The sequence below is a fragment of the Chamaea fasciata genome, unplaced genomic scaffold, assembly GCF_029207755.1.
Source record: "Chamaea fasciata isolate MVZ Bird 193981 ecotype frontalis unplaced genomic scaffold, bChaFas1.0.hap1 SCAF_18, whole genome shotgun sequence".
Lineage (NCBI taxonomy): Eukaryota > Metazoa > Chordata > Aves > Passeriformes > Sylviidae > Chamaea > Chamaea fasciata.
The window spans coordinates 6,117,911-6,135,602 of NW_027094103.1; the positions used below are offsets into that span (position 1 = coordinate 6,117,911).

General features: G+C 47.1%; 4 protein-coding genes across 8 annotated transcripts in view; 1 reads left to right on the forward strand and 3 right to left on the reverse strand.

The window, feature by feature from the left end:
* Positions 1-6,414, reverse strand: part of HIRA (histone cell cycle regulator) — a 32,353-nt gene extending 25,939 nt beyond the window's left edge. The window contains exon 1 of one of the 4 annotated variants that reach the window (XM_066199671.1): positions 6,190-6,414. In XM_066199671.1, coding sequence (XP_066055768.1) covers positions 6,190-6,226 — 37 coding nt within the window. In that variant the 5' untranslated portion in view covers positions 6,227-6,414. Of the gene's footprint in view, positions 1-6,120 lie in introns of all 4 variants that reach the window. The other 3 variants (XM_066199669.1, XM_066199670.1, XM_066199672.1) reach the window with 3 other exon arrangements.
* Positions 6,415-6,651: 237 nt separating this feature from the next.
* MRPL40 (mitochondrial ribosomal protein L40) lies at positions 6,652-10,075 on the forward strand. Its single transcript, XM_066199560.1, has 4 exons — positions 6,652-6,750; positions 7,340-7,423; positions 8,455-8,610; positions 8,964-10,075. Exons 1-4 carry the CDS (start codon positions 6,701-6,703, stop codon positions 9,271-9,273), a joined length of 600 nt encoding a protein of 199 aa, XP_066055657.1. The 5' UTR covers positions 6,652-6,700; the 3' UTR covers positions 9,274-10,075.
* On the reverse strand, positions 10,063-11,175 carry CUNH22orf39 (chromosome unknown C22orf39 homolog). The gene is made up of 3 exons (XM_066199561.1): positions 11,077-11,175; positions 10,810-10,977; positions 10,063-10,236 (listed from the first exon to the last, which is right to left on the reverse strand). Exons 1-3 carry the CDS (start codon positions 11,101-11,103, stop codon positions 10,111-10,113), a joined length of 321 nt encoding a protein of 106 aa, XP_066055658.1. The 5' UTR covers positions 11,104-11,175; the 3' UTR covers positions 10,063-10,110.
* Positions 11,176-11,304: 129 nt separating this feature from the next.
* UFD1 (ubiquitin recognition factor in ER associated degradation 1) lies at positions 11,305-17,544 on the reverse strand. Of its 2 annotated transcripts, XM_066199558.1 has the most exons (12): positions 17,445-17,544; positions 17,172-17,304; positions 16,390-16,422; positions 15,819-15,940; positions 15,389-15,519; positions 14,908-14,980; positions 14,344-14,412; positions 13,766-13,831; positions 13,427-13,474; positions 12,976-13,064; positions 12,511-12,592; positions 11,305-12,124 (listed from the first exon to the last, which is right to left on the reverse strand). In XM_066199558.1, exons 1-12 carry the CDS (start codon positions 17,445-17,447, stop codon positions 12,050-12,052), a joined length of 924 nt encoding a protein of 307 aa, XP_066055655.1. In that variant the 5' UTR covers positions 17,448-17,544; the 3' UTR covers positions 11,305-12,049. The 2 variants fall into 2 exon arrangements, with proteins under 2 accessions (XP_066055655.1, XP_066055656.1); XM_066199559.1 differs by lacking the exon at positions 17,445-17,544 and having other exon boundaries at positions 17,198-17,280.
* Positions 17,545-17,692: the final 148 nt, after the last annotated feature.

Sequence of the window (17,692 nt, forward strand, 5' to 3'; positions counted from 1 at the left end):
ACCAGAAAGCCCTCACTTCCAACATGTTCTGCTCTAACCACTGGCTCATATTCACTCTCTATATGTCCACAGTTGTTTTAACCTTTGCAGAGGAAAAGGAAGAGGGGAGCAGCAAGCTTCCTGCCTTTCAGTGATGCTCAAAGAGCCACCATTGAGGATGATTTGAAAGAACACGCATGCGATTTCCACATCCAAAGAATTTCTGGCAGCACTTCCAGCCCTTTCAAACTGGAATGCCTCTGCAAGCAAGATCACATATATGGCACTATAAAATACGGCAGTTTATCAAACAGCCAAAAGTACCAGTACCCACACACCAAGATTCCTTGATAAATTTCCCATGAGTGTCAGTCTTGTGCTGCATCTTCATGAGATGTGAAGACATAAAAAAACATATAAAACCTGACAAAACCTGGAGATCTTATCCAACAGCAAGTTTTATGTCCAACTGTAGCAACTGAAACCTTGACGCTAAACTCCTAATAAAATCCTCATCCAAACACCCACTACTTCTTACTTTTTAAGGGACACACATTCGGCTTCATTTTGACTTTTGTATCCTTTATGTTGACTTGTTTTAAGGTTTGTTTTATTTGGATTTATATTGCAACTCTGGCATGTGACTTCCCTTAAATTTTTTACAGGCAGCCAAGCAAAGGCCTTAAGCACAGAAAGATGGCACTCAAGTTACATTCCTTCCAAGTCCTTCAGACCACATAGCACACATGAGCTAAGACACACATGAGCTGTGGTTTTTCTTCAGCTTGTTGTGCCTGATTCTCTCTTTTATCCTATTAACTCAAATGCAACGTTCAGGCCTAAGCTGAATATTTAGAGAAGCACAAGCAAGAAACAAACATTTATTTTACCCTTTCCAAAATGTGGAAGTTCCCTTAAATTAAACCAGTGCATCATTTGAAATAGTTGAGCCCACTGACCCTTGCTGAGAAGGCCATTCTGGAGACCTCAGAGGTGGAAGAGGTGACCTTTCCAATCTGCATCAAGTCTTGGGCAAGAAGAGCTCATACACTCTGATATTTGCCATTAGATGTGTAGGGGAGAGTGGGAAGCCAGCTATCAAAGACCTTTGAATTCTAATAACCTGGCTCATTTTGCTTCTGTATCATTCTCACCAAGTGAAAACTTGCAAAACAGAAAGAACAGCAACCTAGCCACCTCTACCGTTACTATTCAGACAAAGCAGATATGCTACACATTCCAAAAAATTGTCATTGCACCCATTGCTTTCCAGAAATTAATGACATAATTTTCTATTCCTTTACTACATGCTTAAACCTACCACAGCCTCTCCAATTTCTGCTTTGTCTTAAAAGCACAACTCTACAGAAGCAGTAACATCAAGTCTTTCCCTTCTCCTGGGCAAAGATTTTTCACAGATCTATATATGGGGTTGAAAAAACTCAGCAAATTACTTTTCTTAAAGAGCCAGAGGTAACTTAGCTACAAATTCACCATAAAAACTTAAAATTAGCCACACCAGGGAAAATGGCCACCAAGCCCAGCACTCCGTGTTCAGAAAGCAGCACTAGCTAAGTCCCTAGGGATGTGTACAATGGCCAGCACACAATGCTTCTTCCTAAAATAATCTTCCAACTCCAAAGAAATTACAGTTCTGACTTCTTGAATCAGGGGCCCTCAGTGGACTTTCTTCTATAAATTCAATCAGCCATTTCTCAGATCCATAATTATCATCAGCAGCCCGTAAAGAAAGAGATCCACTGCTCAGCCATGGACTCCGTGAGGATCCTCCTACTCCACGGATCTGCACCAGCTATTTGTTACTTTAACACAATTAATTCTTGTGCAGAAGGGCAGTGAATGAAAACCACTCAACACTGATCCCTTTTCTGCCACACACAACTGTGTTCATCACATCCCCAGTCCAATGATCCCACTCCTTGCCCAAAGAGTCCTACCCTACTCCCTTGTTTCTTGTGCAAAGGGTGTCACACTTCTGATCATTCTGGTCACTCCAAGCCACTTTCAGGTCTCCTCTATTTAATGACATTAATGGGAACTGGCATTGAAGACCACATGTTCAAATACAAACTATCCATATATTTACACAGCAAGATAACATTTTATTTTTAGGATTTTCCTAGCACAGATTTAGGGTTCAATCAAATAAGCACTTTTAAGATTTTCATAAATGGTTATAATCCTAAAAACTCAGACCTCAGTGAAAATTGTCAGGTCACAGGGCATGATTTCATATGTGAAGTTTAAAGAGGGTACGGACTTTGCACCCAGGAAAGGCAGCAGTAATAAATGAAGCCCTGGACAACAAAGTTTCCTATACAGCTCAACTGTGACCCAGGAAGGGTCTTACTCCACAGGTAACTAATGATACACAATGATCTGCCCAGTACTCGATGTCCCATTACTAATTAAAAAAAAAGAACAGACAAACTGATCACAGGACAGAAATTCAGCATGACAAAATCACTGCCAGGGGCTCTTTCCTCCAGGGTACCACTATCAAGAGAATGTCACCTACAGTGCTGGATAAGTGTAACAGGTTAAAGCTGTAAGACTTGTTCTATACTATTTGTGGTTTACAAATTGAGCACAGACACTGGGTTTTTCTTCACTTCCTTCAATTTCTCAAAATAATGAAGACAGAGTCATTATTTGATAGCAATCACCTTCTTCCCCTGGTTCACGTCTTTATCAGATTATGTTGTGAGTTCCTGTCGAAAGAAGCCAAAAGGCACAAGGTCCCCGCTTCAAAGTGACTGAAGCTTTCCATGCTCCTAATTGGAGACGTGCTGAGTTTCCCAACAGTAATGATGCACCAAAACAAAATGTGATATTTAAGCAGCAACACTAAAATCTAACACAGTGTGTTTTAAGACATTCTGACCTCTTGCAATAATTCCTAAAAAAAGATAAGCTTAAATTATTGAAGTTCCCAGAATCACATTGCAGGAGGAGGCAAACCAGGTTCATTAAAAACAGAACACCTTATGATAGACCAGATGTCCTGTGGGCTTATTTGTTTAAAGAACCCAAATATACCTTATGTACTTAAAGAAATACTGATAATGAAACAAGCTTGGAACAAAAAGATCTAAGTAAGATAATCGAAATCCAAGGGGAAGGTCCCATCTTTTAAAAAAATACACCAGTGAAGAATAAAAGCAATTTTAAATATTGCATCATTTTTGCTTGTTTAACTTTACACAATAATCAATGAAATATAAAAACAGTTTTAGGTGAATTTCTACCTCAACATGAGTGACTTTCTATTCAATTTGCTTCCAGCCCACCTAACATATAACATTCAACGTGACTCAGAAATCAATTCAAATATTTACATTCCACCATTACAGCTTGGAGAGATAAACCCCATGCCTGTATTTAAACAGCAGCAGGCTCCAGTTTCCACAAGCTGTTAAACATGAGCAGCACCTTGGGGCTTGCAAGGGTTTCTTGGAACAGCAAGGGTACTTCCTTTCCCACAGGATCAGTGTTTGCCTGCATGAGTTGTCTTTAGGCACCTGGGCTCTCAAAACCCTGAGTATGTAAAGGCAGCTGCTGGATGCATGATGCATCTGTACAGAGGCACTGAATACAACACTGGGAAGGAGAAGCCAAGAACACCACTTGTATCTTACAGTCATCTGATGCCGCCCCCAACACTAGACTGCACTTTTGAATATTGTTCCTTGCCCCAAGTCAAAGACATGTGGAAGAGAAGAACACAACAATAATGAGAATTTCATGCAAAATCTAATTAACTCATTTTAAGTGGGTGAAAAGCTTATAGAAAATGCATCTGGGCAAGAAATAATTCCAATAAGCACTCAGAAATAGTGATGTGAAGAACTCCACGGCAAAAACCTGTAGAGCCAAAATGTGCTGAAGTGCTTTTACCATAAGTGCACAGCACACAATTCCCAGGTGTGCTGGATTTCCTGGCTACAGCACTCACTTCTAGTGTCTATTATCTCCTGGAGAATGCATGCCTGGAAGCATCACTCTAGTCCATTCAGTAAAACAAAACTCCCCAAACTGAGTGGGAAGAGGAAAAGGCTGAAATGCCAGCAGCTGGATGTGGTGTGTGGAAGAGCCAGCGCTGCTATCAGGACTCGCTCACAAAGGAGAACAGCGAGGCAGCTCCGTGTGCCTGTGCAGAAATCAAAGGAATAAGAATTACCAGAGTCTGCAGCATACACAGTGTAAATTCCCTTCACCCTCTTTCTGGAGAGGTTTCAGAGCCAAGAGAGGATGTGATGGAGTGACGGAGACTCCTCACACGCAGCAGTGCCTGCAGGATCCGGAACCCGGGCACGTTACAAGAGGCTGACTAAACTCACTGGTTTTCATCCTGCACTCCCTGCCTCAGGGACAGGAATGTGTGACTGTCACACAGCCCTGCACACCTTGGCAGCCCTGACAGCACCTCACAAATGGAGCTGCTGGTGAATGTCTGTTTTGCACGTGGCAAAATGATGACAAAGTGCCTTGGCCAAACTCATCCCAAAAAGTCAGTGGCAAAACAGGAGTAAAATTCAGGACTATCAAGGCCCTGTGTAGGGCATGAGCCACTGTCACAGGGCTCTGAAAATGAAGCCCTGTTTGGCTGAAGCCTGTGTTCTGCAATGTGTTCTAAACTGCTACGGATTTCCAACACATACCCATACCCAAAGGTGCACCTGTTAAAAAAATAAGGAAAGAAGTTACAGATCTAATCTCTGTGATCTCCAAGGATTTAGGCTGAAAGCTTTTATTCAGCTGCTCCTGTGCTCCCACTGAAGATACATGGGGGTACTGGACAGCCTGACCACAGGCAGAGATTAAGATGTAAATGCTACATTTGTTTAGAGTAACCAAGCAGAAATGTAAAAAACATCTCAAATAAAGCACTTCCACATTTTTTTCAGTTCACTACAACCTTTGGTTACAAGGTTGAGTCCATCTGCTGCCTATAGAGTCCCTGGAGAGGAGGCCAAGTAAAGATGCACAAGAATGGCAACTCGGGGCTTAAATTGTTATCCAAATCCGCAGCATGAACACAAAGAACACAACACGTGCAGAAAGGCAGCTGTAAAGTTGTACCTGGAGTTTTTAACTCAAAGCATGCTTTTCCAGCTTGAATAACCTGGTCTTAGTTTTATTCTAGATACCAATCAGCTACAAGAGCCCAGCTAATGACATTTATACATTGACAGAGTGTAAAATTTGCAGTTGAAATAAAGCTGTACCCATGAATGTGAGGGCAAAACTTGAATTAACAGAAGCGAGCTCTTCATGTTAGATCTCTTCTCACTGCTTCACCAAGAACAGCACAGGTATTAATCTGGAAATACATCCTTAGCAGTGTAAATATGACATAAACACTGATGCTGTCCTGTATTTTCCACACAAGGAAAGTACAGAGCCTTCTGTCAGTATCGACACTTCACTCTAAGCTGCTTTAGCTCACACATCTCTTCAACATCACCAGAGGACTGGCAGACAGGATACTACACAAATTTAGGGAGTTGTTTTGAAAAAACTGCTGGAAGAAACTTTTCCCTCCACGGAGAACGAGAGCACAGCTTAGTGCATTTGAAGACTTTTAACACTGTACTTGTGTCAGCAATGTGAGACCGCATCCTGCCTGGACACTCATCCCGAGGGGATCTCAACCTCTGCACAGAACTTCTCTCTTCTGCACGGGCTCCACTCGAGTCAAACCATCCCTCCGCCCTTTCCCAAGCCCGCAGCGGCCCGGGGGCCGTGCCCGGCCGGCGGAGGCAGCTCAGGTCCCCTCAGAGCCCGCAGCCCTCCGCGCAGAGCCCGGCCGTGCCCAGCGAACACGCCGTGCCCGGCGGGCCGGCTCCCGGGCACGGCCCCTCCGGCCCCGTCCTGCGGGACGAGCTCTGCCCACGCCGCCCTCGGGAACCCGCCCGGCTCCCCAGACCGGGCTCCGCTCCCGCTCCCGGCCGCCGGGACAGCGGGGCTGCGGACTTGTTGCCGCCGCTGCCCCCGCCCGCCCCCGCCGCTGCCGGGGCGCGGAGCTCCGGCCCCCGGGGAGCGGCCGGCAGCGGCCCGAGGCTCCGCCCGCCCCGCGCCCCCCGCGCGTGCCGCACGCCCGTTCGTTCCCCGCCGCACCTGCCCGGCCGGCCCGCGGCACCTGCTGCCCGGCCGGCCCGCGGCACCTGCTGCCCGGCCGGCCCTCACCATTGTGGTTGACCCAGGTCGGCTTCAGCAGCTTCATTGTTCCCCGCCCGGAGCCCCCGCCGGCCTCCGCCCTCGGGACCCCAGGGCGGCTCCGCCCGGGCTGCCTCCGCGGCCGCGGCGCTCAGCGGCCGCCGGCCACCATGGGCCCGCGCCCGGCGCCGCAGTGCCCGCGCCCCCGGCCGGCCCGAGCCGCCTCAGCGCCGCTCCATGTCCCGGTGCCGCCGCCGCCCCGCCGCATCCCCCGCCCGGCGCCGCCGGCGATCCGGCACCGCCGGAACTCGGCGCCTGGCAACCGCCAAACCGGCCCGGCGGGAAACAGCGCCCCCGACCCCGCCGTTCCCCCGCCGGGCGCCGCCCCCCTACAGCGCGGGCGGGCGCCCCCTGCCGGGCGGAGCGGGCGGTGCCGGCGGGGCGGGGGCTCCGCGCGGGCCGCCGCCGGAACGTTTGTGCGCCGGAACGCGGGACGCGGGCTCGCCGCGCGGGCGGCGGGGGCGCGGAGCAGCGCGGGGCCATGTGGGCGGCGGCGGCGGCGGCGCGGGGGCTCCGCGGGGCCCGGCTCAGGTAGGGCTGGCGCCGCGCTCCGGGACCGGGCCCTGCCCCAGGGCCGCGGGCAGGGAGCCCGGGAAGCGCCCCTGAGCCGCGCTGCCTGCCCAGCTCGCTCCCGCCCGTTCCTGGGGCTGGTCCTCCCCCGGGCTCCCGTGGCGGGCTGGGCCCGCGCTGGCCCCCCGCATCTGGAGGAGTCGGTGCCTTGGCACCTGGGCCCGTGTGTCCTCCCGTGACACCCGCCGAGATACGACAGTCGGCATCGCTCTCCTAATCTGGGCGGCGGTGGTCTGACCTCCCATGCCAGCTCCTCAAAGGGGTCATTGTCAGAGCTTAAAAATAAAACTGCTATAACCTATCCGAAAACTCTCTTTCACCCCTCGGTATCCGCTGGGCTCGCACCGACCAATCTAGATTTGGGTCAGTTACCAGGCTCAAGAGTTTGAGGCCCTCTCTGGGCAAATGCTGTGTCCTGCCATGAATGAAGTGGCCGAAGATGGCTCAAAACTCATCACTGTAATCCATGAAGAACAAATAGCTCTTGTGCAGGATGAATGACACCAGAGGCAGTTTCTCCTCATGCTTTATGTTACTTTTCCTCCTGCAGCTCCTGGCTGCCCCAGAGGGTCCCACTCCGAGGGAGTCACTGGCAGAGCTCGTTGTTGGAGTTGAGGACATCCCTCCCTGTGAGGTGAGTGCAGCTTCCTTGGGGTGACACTGAAGTATTCTCATCCACTGGGGGAACACAAACTTTCCCAACTCCAAATGTGACCTTTAACTGTACACGTTGAAGTCTCTATACGCCAAAGCAGATAGGAAGTGTTGGCCTCTTGTGGAGAGTTCAGTGGTGATACAATTATCACTTTGTGCTTGTGGGCAGCACAACCACAGGACACCGCTGGAAATGTTGGGGTTTATGCAGTGCTGCAGAATTCCCTGCTGGGCAACACCAAGGAAAGCCTGGCTGAAGCAGAAATGCTTTGCTGTGAAGGCAGAGGCAGCCCATGTGTATTTCTGTGCCGCATTTCAGTGTCTGGTTTTGTTTTGGTGTAGCTTGATTTAAAATACCCAGGTAGCTCTTAGGTACTGTTGGAGAGTGAATTTCACACCATAAATGTTGTTTGTTCAGTCTGCCAGGCAGGAGTGAGGGTCAGTTTGTGTTTGTGGAGTGTGCAATGATATCTTGGATCTGCATGGAGAAGTAACATCTGCAGCCTGAACTTGGCTCCAAATGCAGAAATTTTAGAAGCATGTATAAAACCACTTACAGTCTTCTTTAATGTGAAATAACTGGAATATTTGTTCAAGGCCAGGCTGGATACGGCTTGGAGCAACCTGGTCTAGTGAAAGGTTTCCCTGCCCATGGCAGAGGGGTTAGAACCACACGAGGTTTAAGGTCCTTTCCAACACAAGCCACTTGTATGGTAAACCTGCCCTGCTGAACTCTGAGCCAGTTAAAACAATTCTAATTGGATTTTTGTGGAACTTCCTCAGGTCATTCTGATGTTCAGCACAAAATTGCTTTTCCCAGGCAGTTACAGTTCTCTCTGCAGAAAAATCTCAGCAGACATATGACTGGCTCATGGAAATTACATTACCTGAATAAAGCTAATGGCTGGAAATTGTGTCAGGGATCAAATTAAGCAATGGAAAGGAAGTGAAGGTTGCTGGAGTTGAATTAAAGGACAAAATATCTTCTTTCATTTACTATTTCCCTTGCAGGGCACAACCAAAGAAGAAAAAGAAAGTGGATGTGAAGAAAGAGCAAGCACAGAAGGAGCGTATGAAGAAAAAGCTTAAAAAGTTGGAAAAAGCTCCCCCAGAACTGATTCCAATTGAGGATTTTATAACACCACTTAAATACTCAGAGAGCAACAGGTCAGTAGGTGTGTCTCTCACCAGGCACCTGCACTCCCAGTGAATTTCTTTCTCTGCACAACTGCAACTAGTGTCAGCCTTGGTACAAAACATTACCCACTTCCATCAGGACAAAAATGTGGAAATATTATTTGTTCTGGCTAAGAATAATGAAAAACAGTGTATTTCCTGTAAGACTGACTGGAAGACCTCACAGGCTGACTAAATTATTAGTGAATTCAGTGTATCCTCTGGGTTTGGTGGGACTTTTTTGCCTGGTGGTGGGATTTTTGGTTTTGGCATATTGTTTTTCTTAGTTTGGCCTTTGGAGTCAGGCTCTTTCTCCATTACACTGTTACCCTTCTCTTCATCAGGGTGCGAAGTCTTCCCGCTCTTTCCCCCGAGGAGTCTGAAAGAAGAGTTTTACTTTTGAAGAAGTGGTGTGTGTTTAAGCAGAAACAAGATGAGGCAGAAAAGAAAGCAATCAAGGCCCTTGTGGAATCTCAGCAAGAGGCCCTGAAGGAACTGCGCCTGGAATCCGAGGAGCTGTACGAGGCAGCGATCCGGAGGGACGAGGGGCTCTTCCCCTTCGAGAGGAACGGGCCCAGTTACACCCCGCCCCTCCCTGGCTACGATCCTCCCGAAGGGAAGTGCAACGACATCACCAAGGTGTACACGCAGTGACAGAGGAGCTCCTGCTTCAGCTGACTGACGGGGGAAAGATTGGAACAAGAATAAACAATTTTTTCCGCAGGTTACAACACTGCAGGTTTTGACTGTAAAAAAAGAAATGAAGTATCTCTGTGTTTTAAGGACTATCCAGGTCATTAGGAAAGCTTACAGAGCGGCAAAGCTAAATTTTTTTTCTATTGCTATGTAACTGTTGTAACTAAATTTCCATGGGTTTGCCCTAATACAAACCAGATGTCTCTCTACATTCGTTTAGACCTTTATTTTTTTAGTAGTTTTGAATACTGCCACAACGCACACCACCACTCGAGAGCAGTTCCACCAAGGGGCAGTTTCAGGCTGTGCAGCTGCCAGGTGAAAAGCTCTTCAACCACCACAGTCCTCATTCTGGGAAATGGCTTTAAAGTGCCAGTGTTTGGGATTGTTCTGAGCTGGCAAGGAAGAGTCTCAGCCTGTTTGGTTTTTTTATTTACCTATCTGGCAGGTCTGGGGTGGGTACTTTGTTCCAAAATTCTCGATGCCAGCTGGTAGGGTAAGAGGCCCTCAGAGCTGGGGTATGTATGCATTCATTTGGAATGTGCCTGCTGAGATGAAATCCTGACGTGTAAGCAAGCAGTAAAAGACCACAATCAAATTAAGCACCTCAAATTTCCCTTTAAAAATACTGTGTTTAAATAAAATCTTAGTATTTTTGAGTGAGTGCTGAAGTACTGCAGGGCAGAGCTACAGTTGTGTAACTTCAGGATGATGTGGAAGGAAAAAAAAAAAAAAAAGCCAGCATAATTCTGAATTGTGTATTATTTTACTGACCAAACACAGAAAACAGTCTTGTTAATTTGATTTGTCATGGTCAAGTGGTAGATACCAGTCAGATGGTGGGCTCTTCCTGAGCTTCCACACTGGAGCATATTTCTGTTTTTCCATAACTCGAGCTCTTTCACTCTTGCACAAAGCTTCCTGAAATACAGGAAAAATAATATTACCATAATAGTGTTGGATGTTCCAGTCATACAGAGCTGATTTCCTGCTGTGAATATTTGAGATAAAAGAAAAAATTATCATGCTTAAGCAGAAGTGCTAGATGTTATCCAAGTAAGCCAGAATACAAGCTTTTAACTAAGTCAGAGTTATATTTTGCCTCTGGCTCCTAAGTTAGGAAGGAAACTCCCACTGCAGTGGAACCCTCCCCGCCAGCAGCTGTCCTGGCTGGCCGGAGGGAGGAGTTCCGCTGCAGCCTGTGCTGGTGTCCTGCAGCGTCCGCGGGGCTGTAGCCAGGGGCATTTCTAGGCACCCCAAGAACGCCTTTTCCCTCTAACGTGGCGGCTCTTCCTATTAGAAGGAAACGTCGGAGTAACAGAAATCAAGAGCTTCAACATCTGAAAACTAAAAATACTCCCTGGATCCTTCACTGGATTTGAAGACGATCCTGCCTGCTTTTCCAAGCCCTCCCCAGCGCCCGCGGCTGCGGGGTTCGTGCCGCAGCCGCCGCGGCCCGCGGAGGCCGGGCGGGCGCAGGAGCGGGGCCGGTACCTGCGCGGCGGCGGCGCGGTCCCTCTCCCAGGCGCGGCAGGCCTCGTAGTCCTCCCGCCAGCGGCCGCAATCCGGCAGCTCCCCGTGCGCGTAGTAGTGGTGGAAGGCGTGGCGCAGCCCGCGGCAATGCTTCCACTCCCCCCAGTAGTCCTCGCACGACCGCGGCGGCTGCGGACGGACATGGCCGGGCTGAACCGAGTCCCGCCGCCCCCCGACCCCGATCCCGATCCCGATCCCGGTCCCGGTCCCGGCCCCGCGCCCGCTCACCCGCCAGGAGCCGTCCGTGCTCGCCATGCTGCGCCGCCGCCAATGGCCACCGCGCTTACAGCGGCCCCCGCGGCCGCGGCCAATGGCGAGGGGCGGCACAAAGCGGCCCCGGCCCGGCAGCCAATGGGCGCGCGGCGGGCGGCACGTGACGCGGGCGGAGGAGGCGCTGGGAGCCCCGCGGCCCCGCCCGCCCTGGGCTCCGACCGAAAGCACCACACAGGGACCGGCTGGGGACGAGCGATTTTACTCGGGCTCTCAGGACACCGCACGCTTGCACCCGCGGACGCTCGCCGGCAGACGCGAGGGCGCACAGGATACACTCGCACCGTTCCAGAGCACCATCGGGCAGTGCAGCTGGGTCTCTCCTCTCCCTACACGTGCCAAGAGATTGCTACGCTACTTTATAGTATCTGAACTATTAAAAGGCTTGTTATTAGTTATAAATATAAAAAGCAGTTACAGGGGGTTTGCTTAGAATGATTAATAACCCAACACCTGAAGCTAAGCTCAAAGAGACTCCCTGCACTAAAATCCTAAACACCAAACTCACCCTTCATTTGCACCACACCAAAAAGCTGATCTGAAGTTGTGGCAAAATATATATGAAGTGAGGAAAATACCAAGCACAGAGCAACATGAGATCATCATCACTCAGGAGATGAGGGGAGGATGCAGTCTAAGAACTGGACCCTTAGTAAGGTAGAGCTTGTTAGTTTTGCTTCTCAGGTTTATCACAGATCTACGTTCCCCTCTTCACAACACATACAAAAAGTTTCTTCCAGATTCCCAGAACTTAATTTTCAGTTGAAAATTAAGGCAGTCTGACAGCTCCAGCTCTAAACATGAAACCGAACCCAAAACACCTATTAAGCGTTCCTGTGTTGCAAAATGATCTCTTCAACTGCATTTACTAAGATCCAAGATGCTGCAACTGTTATTTTATTTCCCCCTAACTAGCTGAAGGTACCACAGCTTAGGGCTTTCTTCCTTTCTTGCGCAGGGACTGGCCTTCTCCTGAAAAGGCAATAAACCGGCTTCCAGATTCATCCTGGAAAAAAGAGAGGGGAAAAAGGTTTTACCTCTTTGCTCGCTGCTTGTGTGTGACGAAAGCTGAACAATTGTTAGCAAGAATACTCCATCAGAGCAGCCACTGACTGCAGACATTTCACATCCTTAACCTAGATAAAACCCAGTTTCTTCCTGAAAATAAAATAGCAGCATTTCAGCCAACTGGCTTATTAAACTGACACCAGGCCAACCTTTTTCCATCTGTAACATGGACGTCAGAGGTTGCTTCATGTAACTAAACTACTACTACTTTTTAAAGGAAGCATGTTGTTAAAAAATCAAGGGGAAAGAGAGAGGAGCAACAAACTTGGATCTTAGTTCTAATGTAATTCTGTGCAAAACTGGGGAGGATTCAATTTTATTTACCTCTTCCACTTTCTTGACCAGTGGACGTGAATTCCTAATGAATGTGATTCTACCGATCTTGAAGTCATAGTTGGGAATTCCTCTGGAAAAGAAGCATAAAAGTATGATAAAAAAAATTAAGTTTTATACCTACCCCTGAATTGAACACAGAGAGACCTACTCTGTGTCTGTCAGTGTAATACCAACATTGACTGCACATTCTCATTTCTTAATAATTCCAGAGTTAAACCACTGAACTATTCTCTGAAGGTAGGCACAGATTGCAGAAGTAAATAATCAGATACTGGAGTTGTTATGGAAGCTTGGCCACAGGCATGTTTCCACTAGCCCATGGATAAAAAAGACTATTTATTTTCTAAAAGCAAATTCATTACGAAATTAGTTTACTTATATTGCAGGAGCAAGGAAAAAAAATCTGAAACTCTGCCCAAACACTGATCCTTCACTTGAATGACACAGCCATACCTTCGGATGTCTCCTGGTTTAATTGGTGAGGGACTGGGCTCCACACCTTTCTTCTTGCCATCCAATCTGTTCCCCGATCCAGAGAAAGCCTGTGAATACATAATGAGTTTTAATTTAACTCCTGGCATTTGAAAGCACACTGCACAAGGACATTATATTCTGTAAGACCTTACTGCAATTTTTATTTAGTTATTTAACTCAGCATGCTTCTTTTTGGTACATATAAGCTGATGAATAGTGGGTGTAGGGGTCTGTTTCAGCCTCCCATCTGCCCCGTGCAGAGAGCAAAGTCATGTTGTTCCTGGCTGTGATCACACAGGACATCCACAGACACTTGCCAGTTAAGTAACAAGCATCTCTAAGATCAGGTACTAATATTCTGCAGTTGTTCAGAAAAACTTTCCCTCACCATTTCACAGCATTCAGAAACCAGCAGAAACAGGGGACTTACACGAAATCCTATGTCACTCACATACCCACTGTGGTCTGCTTCCACATCCTGTGAGGGAAAAAACAAGTTTTTGTTCCTGTTCTGACATGCACATAGCATGAAAACAGTTCCAAGTATTTCTGACCAAACAAAACTCCAGAACACTCCCTTTCCCAAAGCGACAGTTTGTAAACAACAGTCTCCTAAGTAACACATGCAAAAGCTTCTGGTAAATAAAATTTACCCCTAGGAACTTGTCTAAATAAAAAAAAAAAAAAATCTGTTGGCACTCACTGCTCCCCCCACAATCAATGCTGACCTCTAGGGAACGCATTTTGGAAGAACAGAAGCTTAACCTACTGCGGTCTCTTCATGTTGTGCACTTCTTTCTGGTTCTTTGTATCCCAAAGGAGCATCAAAATCCACCTATTTACAAAAACAGCATGAAAAATCCCATCATTAATATTTTTCTTTAAATCATAAGCTTTATACTACTATTCCTCAAAACTCCATGAACTATTATCATTACATTTGATCTACAAAGAACTAAGGTTTGCTTGCTAAACATTTTAACTCAGCACTAAAAAAAGACCAAGCCTCCTAGGAATGAACTTTGGCATATAATGGAAACAGAGCAGTAAAACAGCTCCACAATATCACTGGGATATGAGTCAAGACAAGGCTACTAAATAAAACTCAGATAAAACATGCTGAAGCTAAACATTAAATTCTAGGCACTGCAGTCACCTGATGGTACATGAAGTGCTAATCAGGATGACAGACGGGGTTACAAAGGCACATGAGTATTCCCAAGTGAGTCACCTTCCCTACCCCACGGATTGCACCTTTCCTGCAGCATCAGCCAGGCTGGGTGTGCAGAGCTATCCCTGCACAAGTGCCCTCTCCAGGGCAGACTTTCTTCATCAGCTTTAACTTACATTCATGTCACACTCTATGATGGACACAGCTTTATCTGGTTTGGTCTCCATCACCCGAAGCTCATAGATCTGAAACAGTCAGAGATATTTTAAGATTGCATTATGTGTAAGGAAGGCAGATCTAAACCTTTCCCTCCAGACAGCTTGAAGGAAACTGAAGTAAGTACTCTTTAGGTTGAGGACTAGATACTGCAGGGTCTCTACAGAACTTAAAAACAAAAGTTTTTAACTTAGAAGCCAGAGAACCCATTACTGCACCTTGCTGCACTCTTACTGTACTTCAGTCTGCCTTTTTAAAAACAAATTCTGCATTTAGGATAAATTCTTTCCCTTGACTTGTAAAACCTTCAGCAGCACAAACATTTGTTTTCTTGTGAATCCAAAAAAGTTCAAACAGCAGCTCAGAAAAAGACTTAGCTGACTCCTTTCTCCCCCTAATAGAAAACCAACTGTGAAATCTGCCATGTGGGATTACTTGTTCAAAACACTGCACTGGGTTGATTGTTTTAGTACCAATATCCAACAACTGAACTTAAGCCTATAACCCTCAACCCTAAACTGTACCTTTTCATTGTAGTTGATGGCAATAACATCCCCAGTAGTTAGACAGGCAAAGTTTCTCAATGCATTTTCCAGTCTTTGGAGCATGTTAAGATGAAATATTTGTTTTCAGTGAAACATCAAAGCCTTAAAGTTACCATACTGTAGATCTCTGACCCTTAGTTTCTCAAACCTGGTTTAAAAATCATCAGTACTGCAGATAGGATTTTAGTAAATATTAGGATGTACAAGTTCTTTAAAGGGACACTCAAAACTCATTGGATTTTAAGGCAACACTTCCCCTTCTTCAGATTACACTTTGTACCAACAGTTGACCACAACTCTGTACATCAGCTCTCCATCCCTTTTGTTTTCAGAAGGAGCAGCAGTGGCCACGCAGTACTGGAAGTGTATGAGCCACACCTGAAAAGCTAGCTCTGTTTGATCATTCCAGTTTGGAAGAAAAATTATTTCCCCTTATTCCATAACTGAATAGGAAGGATACACAGCTTTGGGATTGGTGATGTCAAGAAAATCCGGACTCTGTGGCTGAAATTTTGAGTAAGTAGCAACTTGCAGATTCACACTCTCCACTTGCACCAGGCCTCCTTCTTCCAGCAGCAAATTCTGCATCATCTGCAAGAATGGAAACAAACACACAAAGCCCTATCAACGCGTCTGATGTTTCCAAACCTCTCCCCTGTGTTTATCAGTTCTTGTCTATATTCAATTTCAGCAAGAACAGTCAGGTGCACGTTAAAAGCAGCCTGCTTTGCCCAGTTAAACTTCTGTGAAGGGAAGCCTGAGCCAGAACTGAAGGCTGCTGTAGAGACCAGCAGAGACAGGCAGGAAACATTCCACCCCCTTAATATTAAACTTGGCAACTCGCTAATCCTACTTTTCAGGTTCTGACAGTCCAGCATGAGGCAACTCACCCAGTGTGGAAGGTAACAGATGCCCTCATCAGCCACAAACTCGAGCACTCCACAGTGCGTCATCCGGTCCGAGTTTTTGTTGGTCAGCTTGAACAGCATGGGGTAAGTGATGTTAAGGCGGCCTGGTGAGAAAGGAGGAACAAAATTGTCTTTGTTGAAAGCCCCTAGAACACTTCTGAAGCTTTCAGAGCTCAAACAGCACCAAGAGAATGGGCCAGACTACAGGAGAGGATTCTATTCCTTCACACCATTATTCCAGCTGCTCAAAGCTACAGAGAAAGCAGATACACAAACACAGCGCTGGCATCGCACTCAGAACTTTAAATGCTCAGGGAGCCCAACACTTCAGATGTCTGTACTTGAAAGCAGACAAGCCCCATTAATTCTGACAGAAAAAAATACCTTTAAAATACACTTTTTAAACTAATTACTCTTACAGCATCTATTCAAGACTTAAATAGATAACTAAAATATTGATCTATTATATAAATTAATAAAATAGATAACTCAAATAACTCCATATTTGCTCTTATTTCTAATGCTGTTATTCCAGAATAAAGTATTCACTTACTGAGTTGATCCAAAGCTGATGGTGGCATAATTACTGCAGAAATGAATAAGAATGTAAAATTAGGAAAAGTACATCTGTATGAGAGTACATAACACACAATTTTATCCTTCCTTTCTCTAAAATCTCTTTTTAAAAAAGGGCAGATACTAAAACCTGCGAATTTACTTTCAGACAGAGACTTAAGTAGAATCAGTCATGACAAATATCCCTGTCATGTGGAGATTTCAGAATTATAATCAGGGGGGAAAAAAAAAAGAAAAACAAGCAAAGACAAGGTTTCACAATACTATTCCTAAAGAAAAAAAATTCCCAAATCTAATTTTATTTATTTGTTGCTCTTCAATCCATACCAACTCAAAACAACATAGCATTACTCTGACAGGCTGAAAATAAAGTTGGCCAATCTATTACTTTCTTTATACAAATTAAGTAAACCACGGTGAGGGGAAAATCTCCTTAATCATAAACTTCCACGACTCACACTATACTAGACACAAGATAGATAGATACTAGATACACGATTGTAACAAGCAACTTTATAGAAGAAGACCGTCTCCTTCTAATGCTCATAAACCCCGACTCACTTGGTAAACATTTTTAATTTCCGAGTAATGCAATGGCAGATGACCCCTCCTCCTTCCGCAAACCCCACCCAGGGCGCTCAGCACTCTGTCACCGTGTTTTCAATGTGCCGGCTGCCTTGGCCAAAAGCTGCATTACTTGACACTATTCACAAACACTCTTCCAACAGGTTTATTAGTCAAAATAAAACATGCACATACTCTTCCCGCCTTTCTCCACATCTGACCTGTCATTAGGTCCGGCAAGCATGGATACCGAGAAGCAGCGGTACTGGGTTGAAAAACGGTTCTGGAACACCCGGGGGATGGGGTGGTCAAACATATTAAAAGAAAACTAGAGGAAGAAAAAACAACACACAGAGAAGAACGCAATCATCAGTATCTACGGCACGCAAAGTGTCACAGCACCCGCCGAGGGCTCCTGAAGCGTCGCCGCCGTGACGCGGCCCCTCCCCGGCCGCCCCCCGGCCTCACCATGGCGGCGGCGGCGGCGGCGGGCGCTCCCTCGGGGCCGCCGGGCCGGGCCGGGCCGGGGCCGCTCGTTCTCCTCACGGGCTGTGCCGGGCCCCGCCCCCGGCCCCGCCCCTCCCGGCGTGCCGCGCGCCGCCGCCCGCTCGGGCGGCCATCGCGGGTGAGGGCGGAAAGCTGCCCTCGCGCCCTCCGAGGCGGCCATCGCCCGGAGCTCCTTCGGCCCGCCCGGCTTCTCTTCGGTCACCGGGTGC

Bases quoted from the DNA above. Each gene is read 5' to 3' on its own strand.
- MRPL40 (XM_066199560.1), top strand. From the start codon at position 6,701: ATGTGGGCGGCGGCGGCGGCGGCGCGGGGGCTCCGCGGGGCCCGGCTC. The intron at 6,751-7,339 runs GTAGGGCTGGCG...TTCCTCCTGCAG, and splicing joins CTCCGCGGGGCCCGGCTCAG to CTCCTGGCTGCCCCAGAGGG. The intron at 7,424-8,454 runs GTGAGTGCAGCT...TTTCCCTTGCAG, and splicing joins AGGACATCCCTCCCTGTGAG to GGCACAACCAAAGAAGAAAA.
- CUNH22orf39 (XM_066199561.1), bottom strand. From the start codon at position 11,103: ATGGCGAGCACGGACGGCTCCTGGCGG. The intron at 10,978-11,076 runs GTGAGCGGGCGC...GTCCGTCCGCAG, and splicing joins GCACGGACGGCTCCTGGCGG to CCGCCGCGGTCGTGCGAGGA. The intron at 10,237-10,809 runs GTACCGGCCCCG...CCTGTATTTCAG, and splicing joins ACCGCGCCGCCGCCGCGCAG to GAAGCTTTGTGCAAGAGTGA.
- UFD1 (XM_066199558.1), bottom strand. The intron at 16,423-17,171 runs GTATGTGCATGT...TCATTTCTGCAG, and splicing joins TGTGGAGAAAGGCGGGAAGA to TAATTATGCCACCATCAGCT. The intron at 15,520-15,818 runs GTGAGTTGCCTC...CCATTCTTGCAG, and splicing joins TCTGTTACCTTCCACACTGG to ATGATGCAGAATTTGCTGCT.